The 19,588-nt window shown below is 41.6% G+C and overlaps 1 protein-coding gene across 7 annotated transcripts in view; it reads left to right on the top strand.

Annotated features, from left to right (window-relative positions):
• Positions 1-19,588, top strand: part of KIF13A (kinesin family member 13A) — a 268,080-nt gene that overhangs the window by 181,702 nt on the left and 66,790 nt on the right. For 6 of the 7 annotated variants that reach the window (XM_056521241.1, XM_056521242.1, XM_056521243.1 and 3 more), the window contains exons 8-14: positions 3,821-3,955; positions 6,418-6,530; positions 7,463-7,574; positions 7,672-7,884; positions 8,430-8,540; positions 9,762-9,896; positions 11,640-11,770. In XM_056521241.1, the coding sequence (XP_056377216.1) occupies positions 3,821-3,955; positions 6,418-6,530; positions 7,463-7,574; positions 7,672-7,884; positions 8,430-8,540; positions 9,762-9,896; positions 11,640-11,770 (950 nt within the window). Of the gene's footprint in view, positions 1-3,820; positions 3,956-6,417; positions 6,531-7,462; positions 7,575-7,671; positions 7,885-8,429; positions 8,541-9,761; positions 9,897-11,639; positions 11,771-19,588 lie in introns of those variants that run through there. The other variant, XM_056521245.1, reaches the window with a different exon arrangement.

Raw genomic sequence — 19,588 nt, 5'->3', positions numbered from 1 at the left:
CGTCCAGATCCCACCAGTCGAACTACTGTCATCTTCCGGGTGCCCCCTGGGACAGGGGTTTTGGGTCTACAGCTGTTCAGGTCTTTGTTCTCATACACCAGACCTCTCTAGAGACGGTTTCTGTCTCTTTCTTTTTTTTTCCCTGTGGTTTTCTGGTCTCTACCTCCTGTGCTTGCCTTTTGCTCTCCCTGCTGTTTTTCCACCATGTCCTCTTGAATCGGTTTGCCTCTGGATGGGGCTGACTTGTGCCCTTTTCCATTCTTGTTTCCAAGCCGGTCTGGCCCTCTGTCTGGTTTTGTGTTCCTTGGAGGTGTCCCTATCTGCTGCCGGGATGGTTCCGGCCCATCTGGCTTCCTAGTCAACTTTTTCTTGTGTTTCCTATATGGCCTGTGTGTCTTTGGCACGTCCCATCAGTATAGGTGTCTCCCAATGAAGAGCGACAGAGCAAAGGAGATTTTTTGGTACTCACCGTAAAATCTCTTTCTCGTAGCCTTCATTTGGGGACACAGCACCCACCCATTTCTTCCATTTTTGTCCGGATGATCTTTTCCGGTTGTTGTTTTTTTAAATTTTTATCCGGGATTCTTTTCTCGGGCCCTTCGGACTTGTTCTTTGTTGGCTTCTCCTACTGCTTTGTGACAAAACTGATCACCTCACTTCCAGTGGGTGGGTATATCCTGCCAGCGAGGAGCCGACTTTTTTCCTAGTGTCAGTGCCTCATAGTGGCAAGAGCATATGCCCATCAGTATAGGTGTCCCCTAGTGACGGCTACGAGAAAGAGATTTTACGGTGAGTACAAAAGAATCTCCTGTGGCCATCCTGCATCTTCTTTAACCTGTTAAGGACCAAGGGTGTACCTTTACGCCCTGAGTCTGCTCCCTTTCTATAATGCGGGGCCACAGCATAGCGGGTCAGGCCCGGCCTCTAACAACGGCCGGGACCTGTGGCTAATAGTGCACGGCACTGATTGCGGTGCCCCGTGCTATTAGCCCTTTAGACGCAGCGTTCAAAGTTGATCGCCACATCTAAAGTAAAAACTAAACTACCCCCGGCTAGCTCAGTGGGCAGTTCGGGACCACCGCGGTGAAATCGCGGCATCCCGAACAGCTGTAGGACACGAGGAGGGTCCCCTTACCTGCCTCCTGGTGTCCGATCGTCTGAGATCCAGGCATGAGCAGTCAAGCGGCAGAATCATCAATCATTGGGTTCCTATGAGAAACCATTGATCAATGTAAATGATCAGTGTGTGCAGTGTTATAGCCCCATATGGGTGCTATAACATTGCAAAAAAAAAGTGGTAAAAAAAGTTAATAAATGTGATTTAAAACCTTCCCTAATAAAAATCAGAATGACCCCCCCCCCCTTCCCATTTAAAAAAAAAAAAAACTGTGTAAATAAAAATAAACATATGTGGTATTACTGCGTACGGAAATGTCCGAATTATAAAAATATATCGTTAACTAAACCGCATGGTCAATTGCTTATGCGCAAAAAAATTCAAAAGTCCAAAATAGTGTATTTTTGGTCACTTTTTATATCATGAAAAAAATGAATAAAAAGTCAAAAAGTCCGATCAATACAAAAATGGTACCGCTAAAAACTTCAGATAACGGCGCAAAAATCATACGCGGAAAAATAAAAAAGTTATAGTGGTCAGAAGATGACAATTTTAAACGTATACATTTTCCTGCATGTAGTTATGATTTTTTCCAGAAGTACGACAAAGTCAAACCTATATAAGTAGGGTATCATTTTAATCATATGGACCTACAGAATAAAGAGAAGGTGTAATTTTTACCGAAAAATGTACTGCGTAGAAATAGAAGCCCCCAAAAAGTTAAAAACTTTTGTTTTTCTTCAATTTTGTCTCACAATAATTTTTTTTTCCCGTTTCGTCGTATCAAATTTTTTATGTGATATGCAACCTGCATGACGAGAACTTTAGATTTGTTTTAACCCCTCTCTTCATTCTCTAAATGGAACTCAGATTTAAGGGCTTAAGACTGCTGACAGATCTGATTCCATTTAAGCGGGCCAGTCAGAATTTCTTGCTGATACAGGAATTAAGCCGTACAAAATATATATAAAATACCAGTCTGTTCTCATGTCTATTTTATTAAACATTTATACGACCGTAAATTATGATTAAATTAATAACTGGGTGTCAATATCACTGGGTTTGTCAGGGTGCATGCCTGTAAAGTCTGACACTGGTAGCACTGATTTGACGCTTAGACTGTGTAAAGATATGCCCCATTAACAAAAGGAAAGTTAACATTAGGCTAACCATTTATTCATATAAATGTAGAGGTCTTAAGCTGCATGTATACATAAGGTAATACCTGATTTTGGTAATTATGGCTGATGATCATCTGTAAATTACAGTACAAAAATTTGATCGACCATGTCTGATTTTTCTGGCTAAAAAGTGTATGGAGTGACCTGTCAAATTCAGCTGATCATTTGTCACTTTGTACAAGCTCACTTGTGATTTTTATTTATTTATTTTTTAAACCGTGATCTGCCAGTTTGGATGGCATGTTGTCGGCGGTCATCAATAGGAATTGTAGCACATCACCATATTTGTTGTCATCTTAGCAAAGCTACAAGGTTGTTTTTTATTGAAACAAGTAAAATTTTGGGACTTCACCATCCCAGAACTTGTACTTGACTCGTTCCCTTTCCAAACTAGAACATTTTGTAACACTCAAGGTTCAGTAGACAGGAACACTGGAGGTAGTAGATCCGCTGGACCTGTATGGCAGATGACACGCACTGGACCAGGGAACGGAGTCTAAGGTGGATTTCACCAGATCTGGACTTGCTGCGTCAGGCGGCACCCAGGTCGCTACCCCCTGGCAAGACTCGACCACACAGGCGGCTGAGGAGATTCGAGGTACAGATAGAGAACAGCAAATAGTAGTCAAGATAGCAGTAGGTAAAGGCAGGCAGCACAGGTGCGTAATCAGGAACGAAGCAGGAGGTCAGTAGGCAGGCAGCACAGGAGCAATTCAGGAACGTAGCAGAGGGTCAGTAACAAGGCAAGGCACAGTAACGCTTTCTCAATGGCACAAGGCAACAAAGATCCAGCAGGGATGTGGGGGAAGAGCAGAAACTTATAGAGTAGACACAGGTGTTATAGAGGAGACACTGGCTCCGGAAAGTTAAACAGATTTCTAAATTGCTTCTATTAAAAAATCTTAATCCTTCCAATAGTTATTAGCTTCTGAAGTTGAGTTGCTGTTTTCTGTCTAACTGCTTTCTGATGACTCACGTCCCGGGAGCTGTCCAGCTCCTATGGGGATATTCTCCCATCCCAGAAAACTTCAGAAGTTAATAACTATTGGAAGTATTAAGATTTTTTAGTAGAAGTAATTTACAAATCTGTTTAACTTTCCAGAGCCAGTTGATATATATAAAAAAAAGTTTTTGCCTGAAATACCCCTTTAAGGGTGTATTGGTCCTTTAAATCTTAGAGCTACGGCGCGCGCCGCCCTAGGAGACAGGGACACATGCGCCGGAGCTGAAAAGCAGGAGAGGAGGTGGCAGAGGACCAAGGTGTGTGACTGGCTGGGATTCGCATGCGGTAGCGTCCCGCGATACGAACCCCAGCCCAGCTGGCAGCACGAGAGAGCAAACCGTAACACATTTTCTAATTATAAGTTTTTACATTATCACATGTTTCACAAATTCTACACCTCATCAGAGTTTATTTTAGGCAGCAGAACGGTAGTTTTGTTAGTGTCAAAATGGATTCATACTGATTCTTTAATATGTGTCCTAAATGTTTTATTTAATTTAGTATTTTCTTATTTTTTAGGATATTGAATCTTTAATGTCTGAAGGAAATAAATCACGTACTGTTGCTGCGACAAACATGAATGAAGAAAGCAGCCGATCACATGCTGTATTTAACATTATTTTAACTCAGACTCTGTTTGACCATCAGTCTGGTGTAAGTTCCTGTAAAATATAAATGTATATTTATACAAAATTCAGTTGGATGGATTTTGTGCTTTGGATATCCATTACATGTTAGAGCAATGGTCCCCCAGAACACAACTGTAATCTGTGGGAAAACATTTAAGTAACTATTCAGCTTCACTGCAGCACCGCCATAGGGAACATTAAAGGACAACTGCAGCTCTAGCAAATTAGGGCCCAAATGTAATAATATCACAAGTTATATAAGTTTCTAAATGGGATCCATTACCTGGCTGGTCCCGTTTCTCCGCTATGCCGCCACCGGAAGTCATCTCCTGGTCCCCTAACGTGCGTAGCGTCGACCTATTATTCTCTATGGAACCGCCATCTTGGTCGACGCTACGTCACAAATGCCCATAATGCGCCAGGGGGATTGCTTCACTCCCCCTGCCGCTCGTCGTGCTGGCCCCTCTCCTCCCATCTTATAAATATTCATAATGTTAATATGTGCTCAGCCCTGATTGGCTGAGCGCAAAGTAGGGGCCGCTAGTGCTGAGCAGTGTCAAATGTGCCCCCCGCGAGCGCGATCGCTACCATCACCGCTAGTGGGGTCCCTGTGCCCACTAGCGGTGTCACAAGAATGCCTCCCGCGAGCACGAGCGCTACCATCACCGCTAGCGGGGTCCCTGTGCCCACTAGCGGTGTCACAAGAATGCCTCCCGCGAGCGCGAGTGCTACCATCACCGCTAGCGGGGTCCTTGTGCCCACTAGCGGTGTCACAAGAATGCCGAGCGCGGCTCTGTTCCCCGTCCCTGTCAGCTCTCAGGGTACGGGAACAGATTTAAAATCCTCGCGCGCAGCTAACGTAGTACTGCGCATGCACAGTACTACGCAAATAGCGTAGGGCTAACGCTAGGCTCCTAGCGCTGCCTACATTAGCCCTACGCTATTTGCGTATTGCTGCGCCTGCGCAGTACTACGTTAGCCGCGCACGAGGCTTTTAAATCTGTTCCCGTACCCTGAGAGCTGACAGGGACGGGGAACAGAGCCGCGCTCGGCATTCTTGTGACACCGCTAGTGGGCACAGGGACCCCGCCAGCGGTGATGGTAGCGCTCACGGGAGGCATTCTTGTGACACCGCTAGTGGGCACAGGGACCCCGCTAGCGGTGATGGTAGCGATCGCGCTCGTGGGAGTCATTCTTGTGACATCGCTAGTGGGCACAGGGACCCCGCTAGCAGTGATGGTAGCGCTCGCGGGAGGCATTCTTGTGACACCGCTAGTGGGCACAGGGACCCCGCTAGCGGTGATGGTAGCGCTCGCGCTCGCAAGAGGCATTCTTGTGACACCGCTAGTGGGCACATGGATCCCGCTAGTGGTGGGGATTGATCGTGCTCGCGGAGACACTGGCTGACAGGCGCAGCGGGGGGGACACAGTAAATGGATTAGCTTCTATCGGGCCACAGAAGCACACCAGGACAAGTGAGGGCGCCACGCTGGGCTCTACAATTCATCCGGAGGGTGGGGGAGGGGCCCGACCGGTATAGGCAAAAATCCATTCCATGGGAGAAAAAGAAAACTGGTATCCGATTCTCACCGGTATACCGCCCAGCAATAGGGGCCGCAGCCTATCAGTACATGTGGAGAGGGCTGATGAGCTCGGAGGGGGAGGATGGGAGGAGATAACCACAAGGGAAGGAGCTGTGGGCGTCACTTTATTATAATTTATTATAATTTCCTCGGGGGGGGAGAGGAGGGGGAGAGAGCAGCAGCTAACAGGAAGCTGGCGAAGGGAGTCATGGGAAATGTAGTCTTTATGACGTGGCTGCTTACTGCTACAGGAGGCAATTACAAGAGAATGGCTGGGCCAAATTTGACAAATGATGTATTGTTGGAAAGGTCTTTTGAAAGATCTTTCAGATGAGGTAAACTTTTTTTTTTAATGTATGAGCGCTGCAGATGTCCTTTAAGCAAAACCCAGTGCCCATTCAAATCAGTGGCCAAGAGATAAGGAGCCTAAACATAAGTCCCACCTCTATTAACATATTTCCACTGATGCATTCTGCTCCTTAGTGACCAAGCAGTTTTCTTCATTTTTCCATCTTCAGAGCCATAACTTGTTTAATTTCCCGTTGATGTAGCTGCATGAGAGCTTGTTTTATGTTGGACAAGTTGTATTTTTTAATGGCACCATTTTGGGGTTTATATTACTTATTGATCAACTTTTTGGAATAAAGTTATAAATAGCCTTTTTGTATTTTGATGATGTATGTGATAATGATTGGAATTGGTTTTGGGGAGCTGTAGTACTTTTTTTTTTTTTTTAAAAGGGTACTGTCATTATAAAAACTTTTCACATGTTGGCCACAGGTAAAATGTTTGATTTCATCAGGTCTTACTCCTGAGACCCACTGTAATTGCTAGTTATCACTCACTATTATGCCCAGTATTATTTGCACAAATAATGTTGTTGTTGCTTATTTTTTGTGATTAGAACTCAGGAGAACGCGTCAGTAAGGTCAGCCTGGTAGACCTGGCTGGCAGCGAGAGAGTGTCCAAAACCGGTGCTGCTGGAGAACGCCTCAAGGAAGGAAGTAACATCAACAAGTAAGGGCCTTTCCCATTGTTTTCACTAATCCTCATTTTTTATAGACAATAGCAGTATGTGAATCAGCACATGTAATTTTCATCACCAAATCTATTTTCTACTGACAACATGATTTAATTAAAGAGGTTGATAAAATGTTACTTTTGAAATTTGGATACTGGTTCATACAGGTAAAAAAAAAAAGATTTATAAAGTAAATATGGTCTAAACAAGTAATAAAATATGTCCCTTGACTCTGAGTATATCACATTCAGCTTGGATGGGTCAAGAGGTAGGCACACTGACAAATTATTTTTTGAGCTGGCACTGAAAAAAGGTTTGAAAAAAATTATCCAGACTGAGTTCTGGTATTACTTTCGGCAAAATGCATATAGACAAAAAAAAAACAACATTATACATATACATATGGATATACGAAAACAAATGTAAGAGATAAAAAATATACCACAGTGCCTCCTAAGCAGAGGAGTAACTCTTCTGTTCCTAATGGTTGGGCAGAACATTCAGTGTACAAGAGCATTCATGCCTGATCTTATTCAAGGTAAGGCAGCTGTACAGTATGGATTTGCCTCTCCCTAGGAATTGCCTATCGGGCACACAATGCCCCAGTGTAGCCCTGAGCCTCTAATTGGACATCATTGATCTAAACTCTAGTTGGTGTTGAGATCTGCGGTGGGCAGTTAAAAGTCAATTTATGGTGGGTATAAATAAATATTTCACTTTCTAAAATAGAATAGAAAAGAAAGCATTGTGGTCAATATACAAACATTTATCTTCACTACTACATAGGCTTGCAGGCCTGTAGTACTATATCATGGCCTTGTGAAGAATGTGCTATAGTTTTAATATGTGAGCATTTATCATTCTGCATTTATTTATATACTGTGTACCTTAGATATGACTTTTTTTCTGTCTTTCAACTGACAACAAGGTCACTGACAACGTTGGGATTGGTCATATCATCTTTGGCTGATCAAGCTGCTGGGAAAGGGAAGAACAAGTTTGTTCCTTACAGAGATTCTGTACTCACATGGCTGCTTAAGGTAGTCACCTGACACCCTTTATTATTTATATTTTTGACAGATGTTCTACTCAGCTCCTTTAAAATAAACACGTTCCCGTTTTTTTATTTTTATAAAGGACAATTTGGGAGGCAATAGCAAAACAGCCATGATAGCCACAATCAGCCCAGCAGCCGACAACTATGAAGAGACACTTTCTACCTTAAGGTATGCTGATCGCGCCAAAAGAATAGTTAACCATGCTGTGGTCAACGAGGATCCCAATGCTAGAGTTATCAGAGAGCTGCGGGAAGAGGTGGAGAAACTAAAGGAGCAACTCTCTCAGGCTGAAGTGAGTAGTCAAAGGAAAAACTACCCCATGCTGCTTACCAGCATATGAGTGGCAACAGTGGCCTTGGAAGGTATGGAAACAGAGTTGAGAGCACTTGGCTGTTTCCATACCTGTCTTTAGTAGATGTGTATTACTGATGTTATTCCAACTTACATTCAAATAAAAATCATGTTCTAAAGAGGGCACTGAACTGAAGGTTACAGGCAGTGTACTTTCATAAAGGTCATGGAGATCTATTACTTCATGTACTGTAGAAGTTCCATTTAGAAACAAGAGAAGCGGATTCTCTGAGGTGACCATGAAATAAATGTGTTTTACGTTTTTCTTACTGTTCTGTGCACATCTATTTATTTACACGCACTTGTCTTGGAATATATGTCCATACACTTATTTTCATTTTTCCCCGTAAATTTTACAAAACATATCTGCTTACATTGCAGTTTTTATATGCAGCAGAGATAAATGTTAGGAAGCAGATGGCTGCTTTAAATCATCAGTAGTCTCATTAAAAATGTATGTGTCTGCTTCTTATGCTCCATGCATAGTCCATGAAGGCACCTGAATTAAAAGAAAAACTAGAAGAATCGGAAAAATTAATCCGAGAGCTGACAATCACCTGGGAAGAAAAGTTGAGGAAAACGGAAGCCATTGCTCAGGTATGTATGTTAACCATAGTTTTCTAATAAAGTCCTTAGCTCTTGTACTAGCTTTCATGTATTCCTTCCTCACTTTTGTCTGTTGGATAAAATCTAAAGATAAGACCCCACAATACTTAATGTAGTCATTGACAAAAATAAACATAACCTGTTGGGATTTACTGGGACAATAGCTTTTAACCCCATTATCGTGGCAACTATTTATTCAAAAGTGACAAAAACCATATTTGTTATGACCTCAAACTCATCTTCTTAAAAGCTGATCGTAAGTCTCCTTTTTAAGGCTTGATCCGCTTGAAAAGCTTTTACACATCCCAGTTAATGTAAGCGAAGAGCTGCATAAATGATCACTGGAGCACTCATGCTGCCATTCACTTACATTGTTGTCAGAAGCGCATCCACTATTTACACAAGGATATGTGCTGCCGACTAACAATGATTTCAGGATGGGACAATCCCAGCGACCACAAGTGTTTTCTTGCCTTTCCACTGATCACTTGGTATTTTACATGTGACATTAATCTGCCTATGTTCAAGGCCCCTAAAGGTGTAGTCGGACTTAAATTAACTTAGAAGTGAGGGATCACGGGAGTCCAACTGCTGGTCTACACCTCCTTCCTAGTGTCGATAGGTGATGAGTACATTTAAATCTTTCACTGTGTTATTGTTGAAACCTGCTCACAAAATAACTACTGCTCCTTAGTTTATTTCGGAGATGCTCTAAATTTTGATTTTGAGATTTTGTGGGGAATTAGGTGATTTTTTTTTTTTTCTTCAGTTTTTGAAATAAAATCACCTTAAGCATAGGAGTCCAGTTTAGTCTCAGTTTGATTTGTGATTTCATAATATAGACATCTACAGAAGATGTATGTACAGTTACTAGAGACTGGCCCATTACAGATTAATCTTATATCCATGCATGGCAATCTGGTCTCCACCAATGCTGCAATGTTTGCAAATATGTAAACTTGAGTCACGAATGAGGAATGGAGAGCCTAAAATTTCCTGAAGCGTGGTGGTATCAAGGGATACCTGAAAAGGGTCTAACCTTTATCCTTGGGGACACCTGTATGCTATGTTCTCCTCTGGATTTATGTAATATATCAGGGACATTTTCTAATAGCATTACTCTAAATGTGTTATTATATGAAATTATACTGGTAATGAGAATGATATTCTCTATAGATCTCTGTGGTTATCTTGTCATTTTTCTCTTGACAGGAGCGACAGAAGCAGCTGGAGAGCATGGGCATCTCTCTCCAGTCTTCTGGTATTAAAGTTGGTGATGACAAATGTTACCTGGTAAACCTCAATGCCGATCCTGCACTTAATGAACTATTGGTCTATTATCTAAAGGTGAGATAATACTTTTTATGATATCAATTGGTGTCATGCATCTTTTGCCAGGGAGCAACTCTACCAAAACAATCTATGGCAATATACATTTTTTCCTCACTTTTGTAAATGATACATTTCACGTATACAGAAATGTTAACTTTTCATTTATTGTGAATATTTATATCGTCATACACATAATAAATGGGTTTGGACATAACCATCCATAATTACAAATACTTCATCATTTACTTCATCATACTAACAGAAAGAAAGGATTTTTTTTTTTATAAATCAAGGTTTGCCATAAAAACCTGTATAATTGAATAAATAATGACTAAAGTAGACAAGAATCATAAAAATGTGGGGGAATTAATCTCTGTTCACACTTAATGTAATAATGTTTGAGGACATTGCTTAAAGGGGTACTCCACTGGAAAACATTTTTTTGAAAATCAATTGGTGCCAGAAAGTTAAACAGATTTGTAAATTATTCTATTTAAAAATATTAACCCTTCCAGTACTTATCACCTGCTGTATTTTCCAGAAGTTCTTTTCTTTTTGAATTTACTTTCTTTCTGACCACAGTGCTTTCTGCTGACACCTCTGTCCATTTTAGGAACTGTGCAGAGTAAGAGCAAATCCCCATAGGAAACCTATCCTTCTGTGGACAGTTCCTAAAATGGACAGAGGTGTCAGCAGAGAGCACTGTGGTCAGACAGAAAGGAAATTCAAAAAGAAAATAACTTCCTTTGGAAAATACAGCAGCTGATAAGGACTGGAAGGATTAAGATTTTTAAATAGATGTAATTTACAAATTTGTTTAGCTTTCTGGCACCAGTTGGTTTTCCAGGGGAGTTTGTTTTCCAGGGGAGTACCCCTTTAAGGTGCAGATAATATGAACCAGACCATCCTTTAAAATCTATTTCAATAGCCTAAAATGAAAACTGTTTAGAATATAGTTCTCATGGTGTTATATAAAACAGCTTCATTTGTTTCCTTAAAATCATTTCTTTTCATGTATTTTGGTAATAAAATCATCATCATAGGCTGCACATCCCCTGTTTAGACAGGGCGATGTGTCGACAATAATAATGATTTTAAGAATAGATGTGCTCAGAAGACGAACAAGCTCTTTCTTTACTTTGCTCGTTCTTCAGCTGATCGCTGGCCCTTTACTTGGGATGACTTCTTTGGAGCACTCAATTGCCCAATAATTGGCCCATGTAAGTGAATCTTTTGTCATGTTCCTCAACTCATTCCTGAACATATTTTGTTGCGGCATGATGTATTATACTGCTGAAAGAGGCTACTGTTCTAAATATCATTAAACTGAATTATCATTGTCAGGAAGAGATGTACTAGTTCCCACGTGGGTTTATCCGTTATTGCAAAAACTCCGCCCAGAAAAAAAAGGCCATAACAGCCTTACACCATTTTTAAATATTTTTTTTTTTGTGAAAACTGGAGCCAGATGCTAGCTACATGTTAGTAGGGATTTATAAAATGTCATATCCCCTTGACCTTTTTTTCCTTTTGGCATTTTTTTTTTTGTGTTTTACAGTGGTTGTGGCAGTGACAGTCGCAGCATGTTGAGATTATGGTGTTTTGTTTTGGTTTTTTCCAAGAAATCTTGGAATCACATGACATGTCATGATAAAAGCGAAGGTGAAAAAACACCCCATTATTTAAAAAAAAGAACTTAGTCTTACATCCTGCTCAATTTTTTAATTGTGCAAAAATTTCCATTCTAAATTTCTACAGGACCACAACAGAGTGGGTGCCGACACATCTCAGGATATACAACTCTTTGGTATAGGGATTCAGCCTGAACATTGTGTGATAGATATGACCTCAGATGGGGAAATTTCTCTTACACCTAAAGAAAATGCAAGGTAAGCTGAAAAAGAATATGATATAGAAGTAATTCCAGTTTGGGAGCCTCAGTCATAAAAGCATAAAATATATTTGCTCCACTCTAACCAACCTCCTTATTATCATGGTCACCCAGCTATCATACTTGCCATCAATATTTCTAGAGAAAAAATAGTTCTGTACATATGGCATCCAATAGAACATGCAGACGATTTTCCTGTCTGAATTCTGTAGGATAAACCTCTGTGTGTCATATGTCGGTATAGTAGGAATCTGGCACTTCTATGGCACCCAAATTATAACAATGTACAGAGCAGTAATTTGGCCCTAACTGGACATGTTTTATCTACATGATTATGTGGTGGGCAGGCTCTCTATGCTGGGAAAATCAGCACTTAGAGTCCTATAGAAAAAGGTTTATACAGCTCACCACTCCGTTGTAATGGGATTGATGAAGTGTCCAAACTCAGGAACACTATCACACGGCCGTGTTGCAGAAGCCGTAGTATCCAGAGAGAAAACTCCTGAAAGGAGATGGTCCAGCACTCTAGGTAGGATATAAAAGCTTTATTTGTACAAAGTTAAAATGTCCGGTGGACTTTTTGTAGTCCAATGTACATTTTAACTTTGTACTAATAAAGCTGGAAGATTTAATTTTTTACATAGAGTGCTGGATCATCTCCTTTTAGGAGTTTTCTCTCTGGAGAGCACTAAGAGTCAGTCAGATGTCTAAAGGTGCCCATTCACCTCACCTCAGTGAACCCGTCTCCACCAGTGGATTGTCCGACTATTTATGGTGTATGGCAGTCTCCAGACTAGCGTGTTGGATTTTTACCTACCGTAGTGACTCTTGTTCTGGGAGGAATAAATCAGCACCATAGCTGTCTGGCTGTGGCTTTCCCCTCCTCTCCCCCTGGAGAACACATGAATGTACAGCCGTGCTAAATTTTCTTATTTATGGGAAGATTTGGAGAGCTAACTGTTGATCAGATTTTTGTTTGTATGTATGGGCACTAGAGATGAGCGAACTTACAGTAAATTCGATTCATCACGAACTTCTCGTCTCGGCAGTTGATGACTTATCCTGCATAAATTAGTTCAGCCTTCAGGTGCTCCGGTGGGCTGGAAAAGGTGGATACAGTCCTAGGAAAGAGTCTCCTAGGACTGTATCCACCTTTTCCAGCCCACCGGAGCACCTGAAAGCTGAACTAATTTATGCAGGAAAAGGCATCAACTGCCGAGCCGAGAAGTTCGTGACAAATCGAATTTACTGTAAGTTCGCTCATCTCTAATGGGCACCATTACACCTGCTTGTTCACTCTGCAATAAATGCTGTTTTAGCAAAATGTTGGGTTCACTTGTGGAATTTTTGATCAGTATTTTTTTTTTTCCAAAACCAGGAGTGCTACCAACTTAGAGAAAAACTATAATGGAAAGATGTGCACCCTTTTCTGTGTTATGCATCATCTTATGCCAGGTTTTGATTAAAAACATTGACCAAAATGAGGACCAAATACTGACCAAAATACTAAATGTGAACCCAACCAAACCGTGAAAAACTGCAGCTGCATCGCTTTCCTTCTTCCATCTTCTATTTATTGGGCAGATTTTTGGGTGGACATTTCCATATAGCCTGCAGTAGTGAAAGTGAAAATACAGGCTACAGAGTTTCATGTGTTCACATCTACCTCTAGTTTTTGTGAAAAGAATTAAAACTATAGGTTTACTTTTGATAAGTGGTTGGCAACCTCAGAGAAGGGGGAGGTTTACCGTTTTAATGCAGAAACAGGCAAAATATAGAATTAAGTTCAGTGACTATAGATGTTCTTTTGCCCAGATATCTTAGGTTTCTCACTTTTCTGTCATCTTTTCAACCTATTTAACAGAAAGTGCACATCCTGGTGCCCTTAGTGTCATCCTGCTGCTACCCCTGTGTCAGCTGTGCTGCCCAGTGCCCCAGAGTACTGCACCTCAAAAATATTAGTGCAATTCAGACAGTCTTTAAAAACGAGTACTGTAGCACACAAATAGTGCCTACCTAAGTAATGTTATGGAAATTTATTGTAATGGAACTAAGTGCCCTGAAATATAATTTTGGCAAATGAGACAGTATCAGTGCACAAGCAATGCTTACATAAATAATAGTGTGAAGCAGAGAGCTCCTAATAGTTAAAATGGCCACACAGTACCCCCACCCAGTTCAAAAAGTGCTCCCCCATAATTCCCTCAAGAGAAGCTGAGCAGTAATGCCACAGGTTTGCTGTGGATAGTCTCCACAGCATATCGAAAGTCTGCAAGGAAGCCCTAATAGCAAAACCATTGTTGCCGTGAGCACTCTCATCCTCCTTCCCCCGGTGGGTCCGGGACTTGCATCGCGGGATGCGCCCACATGTGAATCTCGGGCTGTCACTTACCCCTTGTTCCTGCTGGTTTTGTTCCCCCGTGCATGCTCCCGCCTGCACCGGAGCTCTGAGGTTTAAAGGGCCAGTGCGCCCTTAATTAGTGTTTTCACCTGGAGGTAGACGCTTCATCCATGGGAGCAGGAGCCGTTTTAACTCAGAAAACCTCCAAGGGTAAAATTGTAACCTGTGGCTTCTTCTCCAAGACTTTCTCGCCTACAGAGAGGAACTACTCTATTGGAATTCGGGAACTCCTTGCTATTAAGCTTTCCTTAGAAGAGTGGCGACATTTATTAGAAGGTTCTTCTCATCCGATCAGCATCTATTCTGACCATAAGAATCTCCTATATCTACAGTCTGCTCAGCATCTAAACCCTCGGCAGGCTAGATGGTCTCTTTTTTCTTTTCCAGGTTTAATTTCCTCCGATGTGGTATATTGGTATATAAGGTATATTGTTCCTCCAGAGTGTCTGATTTCTGCAGCTCCTGCCAATCTTCAGCAAGTCCCACCTGGACAATCTTTTGTGCCTATTCAGCTGAGACATAGAGTCTTGAATTGGGGACATTGTTCTTTGCTGGCTGGTCATTCTGGAGTACGGAAGTCCATTCAACTTATCTCTCGGCATTACTGGTGGCCACACCTTGAACACGATGTTACAGATTTTGTCCATTCCTGTGTTACCTGTGCCCCAGACAAAACTCCACGACAGAAACCAGCGGGTCTCTTACAAGCTTTGCCCATCCCAGAAACTCCTTGGTCTGAAATAGCTATGGACTTTATTACCGATCTTCCATCTTCCTGCAATAATACGGTCATCTGGGTGGTGGTTGGTCGGTGGTGGTTGATCTAAAATGGCTCATTTCATTCCTTTACTACGTCTTCCATCTGCTCCGCAGCTGGCAAAACATTTTCTTCAACATATTTTTCGCCTTCATGGCCTTCTGACTCACATCGTCTCGGATCGTGGAGTACAATTTATTTCCAAGTTCTGATGTGCTCTCTGTTCCCGTCTTAACATCAAGCTGGACTTTTCCTCTGCCTATCACCCTCAGATCAACGGCCAGGTGGAGAGAGTGGACCAGATTCTGGGAGATTATCTTCGTCATTTTGTCTCTGTTCCACAGGACGATTGGGTCGATCTTTTGCCTTGGGCGGAGTTTTCTTACAATCACAAAGACTCGGAGTCCACAAAGACATCTCCATTTTTTGTGGTCTATGGACATCTTCCTCGTATTCCTTTTCCAGCTGCATCTGGAGTGCCAGCTGTTGATGATCAAGTACAGGATTTTATATCCTTCTGACAGGAGACCCGTTGATCTTTGTTTCGCGCCTCTTCCCGTATAAAAATCCCAAGTGGATAACAGGAGTCCTCCTCCAACTTTCTCTCCTGTCAACAAAGTCTGGCTCTCCTTTAAGTAGGTTTGTTTTAGGGCTCCCAGTTATAAGTTGGGTCCTTGCTTCCTGGGACCGTTTGAGGTTTTGCACAGAATCAGTCCTGTGTCTTACAAGCTCCGTCTGCCTCCCTCCTTACTTATCCCGAATTCTTTTCATGTCTCCCTCCTCAAACCATTGTTTCCTCTCCAGTCTCTGGTTCCTTGGATATTTTTGAAGTCATGGAAATTTTGGCGTAAGGGGGAAACAATTTGCTCCGAAATTTTCTAAGACCCAAAAAAAGGGGGAGACCAAAGGGGGGGGGGTACTTTTGCGGCAAGCGCTCTCCTCCTCCTTCCTCTGGCAGGTCCGGGATTTGCATCGTTGGACGTGCCCGCAATCTCGGACCCTCACTTACCCCTTGCTCCTGCTGGCTTCTCCGCTGGTTCTATTCCCCGACACGTGCGCTCCCGCCTCCTAGGGCGTGTCCGCGGGGGGAGCTCTAAGATTTAAAGGTCCAGTGCGCCCTTAATTAGTGTTTGTTCCTGTCCATTCCTTATAAGTATGTGCACCTCCCTCTACCTCTTGTGTGCCCTGTGCCCAAGAGAAAGCGTTACTGTGTATTGCCCTGCCTGTGTTCTGACCTTTCACTCTGTGACCTGACCTTGCTTCTGTGCTGCCTGCCTGCTGACCTCCTGTTACTTTTCCTGACCACGCATCTGTGGCGCCAGCTCTGATGAAAACCAGCGGCACCTTAGACCCCACTCCCTGGTACGGCCCACGTCCTCTTCCACACAGGTACAGCAGATCCACTACCTCCGTGAGTGTTACAACCACACAGAATTGTGCAGATTTTGGTTTGGATTTTTCTGCATAAGAAGCTGATGGTTTGCTGCTGTATTCTACTGCAGCATTTCTGTCCTGTGTAAATTTACTCTGAGGATGTTCACAATACATAAAAAAATGCAGCCTTTTATTTTTTTTTTTTTTTTTACAATTGTAATTGAAACATCTGCCATTTTCGCTGCTAAAAAAGCATGTAACACGCCCGTGTTTTTTGTTTTTTTAACTCAGTGTGAACATAGCCTAAAGCTCCAGGACTAGCAGATGAAAAGTATACAGCAGTGCTTGTTGATAACATATATATATATATATATATATATATATATATATACGAGCATAAGTCATTTGTTCCTCATTAATAAATATGGTTATCGTACATGAACAGTGTATTCTCATGGAGTGCTTGTCAGAAGTTTAGTAAATGTCCTGTTTTAAGTCCAGACCCTTTGATGTTAAAACCATTGGCTGTTGTGTTAGTTCCCCAATCATCTCCATTAATAACAGGCGTCAGCTGCCTAATGGACCAGGTCATCCCATGCTCCAGGCATTAGTCAGCTTGGATTATTATACTGTGGTTATTAAAAAACTCCAGACTAAGATCATCAGCGAGACATGCTGTGTAAAGCCGCTGCTTAAGATGACAGTGTTATTGTTAATGGTGGTAATTGAGTAGGCAACTGTCCTTTGGGGGGTTGTTAAATGCAACCCTGCTGGCCAGATGAGTGACTGTACTGTACACCTCTATTCTTCACTAGGAGCCAGGCAGCTTGATTTATCTGTCTGGTAATGAATACCCAGAGCTCAATGAGCTTGCCGTCAGCTCTAATGTATATGAGAAATTGAGTTTATATACTTGTTTAATTGTTAATAGTTTGGATGACACAGTTATTTGATAGTAAAATGCAGCACAAAACTCTTTTTTATCTCCCAAAGTGTGCTGTATTTTCTTCCTATGTCAGTCAGTACAAATCTTTGTACTTTCTGTTTCAGAAGGAAACTAAGTTACATGATACATCTTTTTTTTTTTACAATAGTTGAGCTGTAATGTAGTCACAAATGCACTCAAATTAAATATAAATGCATAGTCTCGGCTCTTCCTCTGTCCTGTGTTCTCCCTCTTTGTCTAATGCAATGCTTGGTCTTTGACATCCAATGGGTGACTAGAAACGAAAAAAAATCTGATTTATTTATTTATTTATTCATTCATTCATTCATCACAAAACATTGTACTTACAGTGTTTTAGGACTATCTCAATACAAAGCTTTATAGCAACTTGTGGAGATTTGCTGGCAGCCACCTGTAGGAGAACTCACCAGATATGTATTTATATTGCTCCCTCTGACTCTGTCATTCACATTGCCTGCAAAAAAAAAAAAAAAAATGCTATGTTTATGGGCAGTGCTGTTAAAGGAAGCTTATTTGCAGAATATATGTGTGGGCAGGGTTTACATATAAAGAAAATTTGCTTCATGCCCGGAAATGCGCATTGCGCTTCATTGGTTAAAAAACGCTGCAACGTTTTTTTACATTCTTCTTGAGAATTCTTTGAATTATATGATCAAAGAGTCACATGACTTGTTAAAAGAAAAACACAACCAAAAGCACATATACCAAAACACACTGTGGATAAATAATATAATCATGAATAAAGACCTAGGGACTTTCAGCCTGCCCCCAAGTCATTTCCTTTCTCTTGCAGCCATGGCTGGAAATATTGTGTACTCCACCAACTCTTCTACTAAATCTGAATGAACGTTTTGAATCCTGTGCTGCAGTTAAACACAATCTAAAATACTCTGAAAACATCCCGAGGGAGATATGCAAAAACTAAGTCTAATTCTGAGGAAGTGTATACTTAACAGGCATTCTAACATTGCGACATATTTTTAACAGTGGCTTCAGGTTGTTTAAAAATCTGGCATAACCTATTAGCTGCCCTGAGTTAATTAACAACAAGAATCGTTGTGTGGATATTGTCACTTTTTTGGTGCAGTTTAAGCCCCACCCCCCTTTTACCGAAGTCACGTCCCCTTAAAAAAAATTTTTAGTTGGGGGCACCTAAATCATGTGTAAAGTATTTCTGAAAATGTGGCAGTGCCATCTAACATGCCTTGGCACCAAAAAGAAGGCTTGGCCCATTACATCACACTGCCTTTCAGCTGATCACTGGCCGAGGTGGAACATCGATGTGGCTGGCAATTTGCTCATTACAGTTCTAAGTGTCGGGGCCCAGAAGCAGGAAGAAGACTGGGAATGGAGGATGGAGTACCAATTCTAGCAGCATTGGGGGAGCGTCAGAAGGTTAGTTTAAGTTTATTATTTATATTGCTAGAACCCGGGCAAAAATAAAATGCAGAAAAAAAAAAAAACATCGCCGGATATCCCCTTTAACTAATTATGTTTTCTTTATCCATAATTGTAAGCTCTGCGGAATCTGTAGGCGCTATATAAATAAAATTATTATTATTATTATTAAGTTGTCATGGCAGAAATCATCCTGAATAGGTCTTTTCAGTAGAATTTTGTGTCTTACATTTTAGTGCCAAACTATACTTGCTGGATCTAATTTCCAATGTTCCCTTATACTTGTGGAATTTTGTGCATTGTAAACCTTCTACAAAATGGCTAAGAGTTTCCCTTGAACAAAAGGGCAGCGAGCTGTCATTCTCAGCTCAGTGTCTCACAGTCATGTTTTGCAATAGCATGTCTGACATGTAAGCCAACACAATAGCCCAGAGCTGGAATCTGAACTCTACCAGCCAGGGTGTGAGCCAGACAGCAGGGTTACTGACTGTTAGAGAAGCCTAGAGGAGGAGTTGTGTGGCAGATGGAAGGAGTGACACATATGACAGGAATGAATAGGAAACAGGAGAGGAGGAGGGAGTGTAAAGCTCTTTGTATGTCTCGAACATTTCTTTTGGCGGATTATAAAAGTCAACTCGTTTTTGTGCTTACACTGATGTCACGGCTACTGGCAATTGTTTCTCTGGCTAGTTAATAATAATTACATAATTTGATACCTTATGTTTGGATGAGGCATTGTCACGTATGAGTTATGGAAAGCACCCTATCAATAAAATCTACTGACTGCATTTAATAGCCAATCACTATTTATAAAGGAGGAACGGTCGTGCGTCATAATATAATGCTGCTGCTTTACTGCTCCCCATTTCTGCCTATAAAGTGGATGAAAGGCTGTTGGGTCTTTATGCACAAGGCACAG

Source organism: Hyla sarda, chromosome 5 (genome assembly GCF_029499605.1).
Source record: "Hyla sarda isolate aHylSar1 chromosome 5, aHylSar1.hap1, whole genome shotgun sequence".
Classification (NCBI taxonomy): domain Eukaryota; kingdom Metazoa; phylum Chordata; class Amphibia; order Anura; family Hylidae; genus Hyla; species Hyla sarda.
The sequence above is the reverse complement of the archived record's forward strand: the minus strand, read 5'-3'. Positions and strand labels throughout refer to the sequence as shown.